The 6,000-nt window shown below is 38.5% G+C and overlaps 1 protein-coding gene across 1 annotated transcript; it reads left to right on the forward strand.

The window, feature by feature from the left end:
- Nucleotides 1–2,691: 2,691 nt before the first annotated feature.
- LOC128470366 (phospholipase A2 inhibitor gamma subunit B-like) lies at nucleotides 2,692–5,755 on the forward strand. Its single transcript, XM_053452245.1, has 5 exons — nucleotides 2,692–2,754; nucleotides 3,516–3,635; nucleotides 4,252–4,401; nucleotides 4,727–4,861; nucleotides 5,410–5,755. The coding sequence occupies exons 1-5, from the start codon at nucleotides 2,703–2,705 to the stop codon at nucleotides 5,559–5,561; spliced, it is 609 nt and encodes a 202-aa protein (XP_053308220.1). The 5' UTR covers nucleotides 2,692–2,702; the 3' UTR covers nucleotides 5,562–5,755.
- Nucleotides 5,756–6,000: the final 245 nt, after the last annotated feature.

A 6,000-nucleotide genomic window follows, 5' to 3' on the forward strand; every position in this document is an offset into this window, starting at 1 on the left:
TTTAGAGACCCCCAAATCATTTTTTTTTACTTTTTTTGTACATTTTTATTTTTTTAACATAATATTTTTTATTCTTTTTTTACAAGCATTATACCGTTGGAAAGGTGAGGCGATTACCTTTCCAACGGTATATGTTGGGGGTCTGTAGCTGCTCAGATGCCTGAGATACAGGCATCTAAGCAGCATGCCCCCATACCGTGAAAACTGACAATTGTCAGTTTTCAATAAAGTTGCGCGGTGACGTCATCGCGTCATTACGCGCGACGTCACCGGCCGGATCGGGTGGTCCCAGTGATGCCCTTCAAAATGAGCGGCAGATCGCCGGGGTAGGTGGTGATGGGGGTCCACAGACCTCCATTAAGGTAGGAGAGTGCTAGCGACGGCATGGTGCCGTCGTTAGCACCTGACTGGGAAAAAGCCACCTTTTCTATAAAACCAGGCCTGTCGTCGGCTAAAAAAAGGAAGTTCAAAGAAACCGAATCTCACGATTTGTTACTAAAATACTGATATAAAATAAGACGTTCCTTGCTGTGTTCTCTTATTAATGACATTAATGCAGCGTAGTAATCAGGCCCTGTATAAAGCATTCTAGAGACGAAACGACATGAACTCAATTAGTTTATTCCCCCCAAAAATAAAAAATTAAAGAAGCTGAAAAAAGCATGAAATTAATTATTTAACTATAGCTTTTATACTATTATAAAAGGGCAATTTGTCCTTCTTTATAACCATTCTGTCTAATAACTGGTTAAATAATTCGTTTTCACACATGAATTCAGCATGTTTGGTTTGCAATTCTTAGTGATCTTTTTGCTGTTTTTTATTTTATTTTTTTTATTTTTTTGTAGCTTTTCACATATATTAATTATAATGGAATATTTCCATGATATTATATATATATATATATATATATATATATATCTATATACTGGTATATATACCGGTATATATGTATATATATATATATATATAATTTATAGTAAATAAAGTATTATAATTGAAATAAAAATGCCTAAAAATAACTAAAATTGACAAATAAAACTTAGAATGTGGTTCCTTTTCGGTTGAATTATTTATTTTAATGAAGTTGCCTCCTTGATTTCTTGTAAATCTGAGAAACTAATTACATGTTTGAAATAACACAATAGCTCCGTTGTGAAATCGGACTCTCTCTTTGTAAATAGATTTCGCTGTATTTATGACACATTACGATTCACCGGGTTGAGCTGGTAAAGTCGAATAAAGAGCTGTTGTGACGGGCGCACCTCGTCTCGTCTTTCACGTTGAATAAACACATCAACCCTACTTAACATTATGTACAGAAGCCGAGCGAAATGCGTCGGGTTCTGAGGTTATGCCACCGACTAGATTGTAAGCTCCTGGGAGCAGGGTCCTCTTCTCCTTTTCTACTGGTTTGTTACTGTGTGACTTTACTTTATCCCACTGATTGTAACAGCGCTACAGAATCTGCTGGAGCTATAAAAGTAAATGTAATGTAATCGACTAGCTCTGCTCTTACTTGTTCAGAGAGTCAAGTTATACGAAGCTCCGTTTACCTTAACGTGTCTTTGTTGCCTTGACGATGTTATAGAATATGACGGCGCTGTGTAAGAATATAAATTGTGGAGCGGGATATATTTATCCAGGAATCGATGGTGTCATATAGCCAGCAGTGTGTTCTGGCCTGGGTCTAGTAGGCCTAGGGAGGGCGGCATTTCCTCTGCCACAAAAATCGGGGCAAGTTGGGCGTCAGGCCTCACGGTGTGGTGCTGCTCATCGGTACGGGTACAAGGGAGATCTCCCCAATCAGCCCATCCACACCATTGAGCCACCACAGCCCATATAGACTTAAAGTCAAGGAACGCTGGGCTATGACGTCATATCCCGGCACTCAGCCGTGGCTGTGGAGGGAGCGTTGAGTCCGCCATTTTGTAAGTTTGGCTTTATAAAGCCAGCCGTTTTGTCTCTGTATCCATGAACACACAGGTATTCTAGAACGCAGTCCAAACCATTAACACGAAATGATTTCAATGGGAGAAAAAAAATCACAATGGGTTCATCCTGCGTTAATAACATCTCTGAAATTCCATGCGTTTTGTCTTTCTGTTTGGAAACGGGGACTAATCTTGGGCTAACATTTGGGTAAATTGAGAAATCCCAAACTGTTTCCCAACGTGTTCAACATGAAAGAAAGCAACGTTTCCATGGAAACTCGTAAAAAGACGCAACAAGGTCCATATTTAGCCATAATGTCTCCCTTTTCTATCCTTTATATGTTTTTTTCTTACAAAGATGTAGGTAGTTGTAACAGAGGAACCCGAAAAATGTCAGTACATTAGTTCTTTGGTTTGTTAAGATAATAATAACGACATTCTTAGCTAATTAAAGAATATTTGATTATATAATTGATATTATGACATGTTTATGAGCGATCTGCCGTGAAACAAAAGTATTATTGTGTAACAACTCAACCCGGGCACCACGGGACAACGCAACCTGATTACTGAGAACCTCCCAGTTTAAACAATAGTCAATAATTTTGGGCTCTAATTTTATGATGTCTCATCACGTCGCTACGGGCCAAAAATAGAATGACAAGAGAGGTCAATGTGACATATCCCTCCTTCCTACGAGCAAGACGGGGTATAAGAAGGTTTGACACGAAGCACTCATGGACCAGAAGCTGCCACGTCGACACCACAATGAGGACGTTCCTGGATTCCTTCTTCATCCTTTGTCTGTGCTTCACCACAGGTGAGATTATTTTTAAGACTTATGAAGTGTAGCTGTTGAGATCTGAGGTCTAGGTGAACACCGTCCATGACCGGCATGGCCAGGTACACGTGGCACACGCCAGAAAATTGGAATTCAGTCAAGAGTTATAGGGCAAGTACCATGATCCGTGGGACAATTGGGATAAGTCTATTGATACGTTGGGGTGTTGTCTCTTTCTTCAGAACACAGTCTGCTCTTCTATTGTTTTCTTTTAGGGAGCGTATTTACCCAAAGGTGTAGCCTTTCCACCAAAGGGCCAGCTAATTATATTTATTTAGAAATTATTTCACTGGGAAGAATACTTTGAGATTTATCTTTAATAAGTAAATCCAGGAGAACGTCTACAATCACAGAAAGAGGTTATTCCAGCGTCCTGAACATCTCTTCGTCAGGAAGCTGGGGGGGGGGTAGCAATGTTCTGATCGGCTTCTTAAATGTCTCGTTATTTGGCAAACGTCGTTATTTTATGTAGCGGTTAAACTCTGCCCATAGAATTTATTTTTTTTGTTATTAGTTGTTGAGTTTTGCCTATTTTACCATTTCTGTGCCCCATATGGTCCCAAGTTAAAGCTCTCAACTCCGTAGGCTCTTCAACCTCGGTTACTAAGTCATTGAAAGCGAAAGTTACTGAAACCAATCAAGTTCCACTTAAATGAAACCAATATTTATTTTGTTTTGTGTTTTTTTTTTTTTTTTAAAAAAATCATTATTTTTACCCTTTTGACGTTTTTTTTTTGCAGCGAGGTCTTTGGAGTGCACGCGTTGTACGGACTATTCTGGAGAAGGCTGCTCCCAGACGACCTCTGCATGCCCGGCCAACACCAACACGTGTGTGTTTACCTACTCCGAACTGAGGATAGGTAAGCGCCTGCGATCTTCTGAGAATAAGTAAAAATATAATAAAAAAAATTGATTTAAAATATAAAAATCTCCATAAAAATCCCTAAATAAACCACTAGTACCAATTGTAAAATAACGAAAGCTTATACAGTATAAGATATAATCCCATCACAAAAATCTCCATCCTGTATAACTATATGGAGGCTTATTAAAAAAAAATATTAAAATATATATCATTCAGTTCCACAATGATGCTTCGCCTTTCCTGTAACAAACTCCACTATATATATATATATTTTTATATTTTTATATATTTATATATAGATATATCTATATATAAATATATATATCATCAATCCACCCAGTAATTACCCACATTGGTATTTTGGATCGTCTGCTATTACATGGAGCTAATTTAATGGGTGAGAGCAGTGATATAGAAACAAAGAACCTGCCATTGATCGGCCCCAATCGGCCCGTCTAGGCAGTCAAAGTTAAAAAAGTTAAAAGGTTTCTCTCTTGAACGACTGACTTGCTTAGGTTTCTTTAAGATGGCAGGACGCGCGTGTCCCTCCTGTCTTTAAATGCCACTGATTGTGTGACGTCATAGTAACGTTTCTTAACTCTTTGATTTAGCTAATCAGGTCGTACCCCTTACGACCAAAACCTGCGGGAATGATAATGAATGCAACCAGATCAGCAGAATGACTCTGGCGGAGGACACGAGTTTCTTAAGAAGTTCCACCTGCTGTAATTCCGACAACTGCACCTCACCCACACCCATCCGTGAGTAAACATAGAGCCTGTAATTAAGGTTTCCAGATCTGTGGCCACCAATAGGACATGTTCCCAGCGGGCCCCACAGCTTGTAACCCAAGCCTTGGGTTCTTCTCGCCCCAACAGAAGCCATTTGTGACCCGTAACCATTTCAAGTACTGTCGGTGGATGTGAAAGCTGAGGTTCTGGAATCATCTCTCCTTTATGTGTTACATTGTGTTGTTTGTTCTTCCAAGGTTCTACATGATGGAGCTTCATATGGGTGGCGAAACCAGATTATAGGGTCGTTGCGCAATAGAAAGAGTATGACCAGGTTCTAATTTTGATATTTCAGTGCCCGTCTTGGACACCACGCCGAACGGGTTCAGTTGTCCTGCCTGCTATCTAATAAATTCTACCTCTTGTCAATCTACCGGAACCATCGCATGCCGAGGGGACGAGACTCGATGCATTCGAATGTCAATTAACGGTAAGAAAGAGACGTAGCCTCTGATGAAACCGATGGCCGCCAAAGCAACTAACTGGCAAAAAAATAGTAAAAAAAAAAATATAAAATATATAAAATAGTTATTTTTTATTTGGCTAAATTATCAGATACCATTTGAATGCCTTTCTGGGGTCACTTTGGTTTCCTGATCCCATGGAGACTCCTTCTTGAGTTTTTCAACACTAGGTTCAGAAATTATTTTATAACTGATATTTTTTATACTTATTAATATTTTATTATTTTTATTATTATTACAATCCAATGGTTAACTCGACACACGCAAAACACTTTTAGTAATTAAAAACACATACAAACATTGAATTTCACGCTTACCCTCTGATGCTATTGACGTTGCAATTCCCAAAGTTGGTTTTGTTATTTAATAGGGATACATGAAATTCACAATTAAGAATCAAGCTGCTAATTACAAATACGTACTTTAAATGAAATGTATTTTAATAGAAAATATCTTGAACGTTTGTGATGATCTACATGAGCTAATTATCAAATATATGTTCTTTTTCTTCTAGGAGGTGCGACCTTCAGCTTGGCTTTCCAAGGCTGTTCCTCGGCTAACATTTGCTCCATGCAGCAATACTTCAATGGTCTTAACTCACAGTTGAATTACGGGGTGGCTTGCTGTGACCCCAGTAGTCAGGGGTCGAACACGTGCACTGTATAGATTCTCCGGGTTATCGACACGGATTCCATGCACGAGAAAACTCTATGGTCTTCAGACGTGGAGACCTACAGTCTTGGCTTCACCAGGCCAAAGTTGATGGAGTTCACAGAAGATCCATATTAACCAGGACTTCTTATTTCCGTGGATTTGTGATGTCTCATTAAAAGAGAAATTTCTGCTACCGACACATGAAATGTCTATAGTTATTTTATTAATTTTTGCCATTTCTCGATAGAAACTATAATCTTTTTTTTATGCTGGGGACCCAAAAAGTAAGACATCATGTCTTTAAAAAACATTACATTTATACAAAGTCTGCAGGTCTTACAGATTAAACCACATCATTTTATTTCAAAAGTTCTTAAAAAAAGTAAAGTTTAAATATATTGATGTCCTATGACATCATACTGGCCTAAATTCTCCCCCTTTTTAGATATTT

The sequence above is a fragment of the Spea bombifrons genome, chromosome 12 (assembly GCF_027358695.1).
Source record: "Spea bombifrons isolate aSpeBom1 chromosome 12, aSpeBom1.2.pri, whole genome shotgun sequence".
Taxonomy (NCBI): Eukaryota; Metazoa; Chordata; class Amphibia; order Anura; family Pelobatidae; genus Spea; species Spea bombifrons.

Bases quoted from the DNA above. Each gene is read 5' to 3' on its own strand.
- LOC128470366 (XM_053452245.1), top strand. From the start codon at position 2,703: ATGAGGACGTTCCTGGATTCCTTCTTCATCCTTTGTCTGTGCTTCACC. The intron at 3,636-4,251 runs GTAAGCGCCTGC...TCTTTGATTTAG, and splicing joins CTACTCCGAACTGAGGATAG to CTAATCAGGTCGTACCCCTT. The intron at 4,402-4,726 runs GTGAGTAAACAT...TTGATATTTCAG, and splicing joins CACCTCACCCACACCCATCC to TGCCCGTCTTGGACACCACG.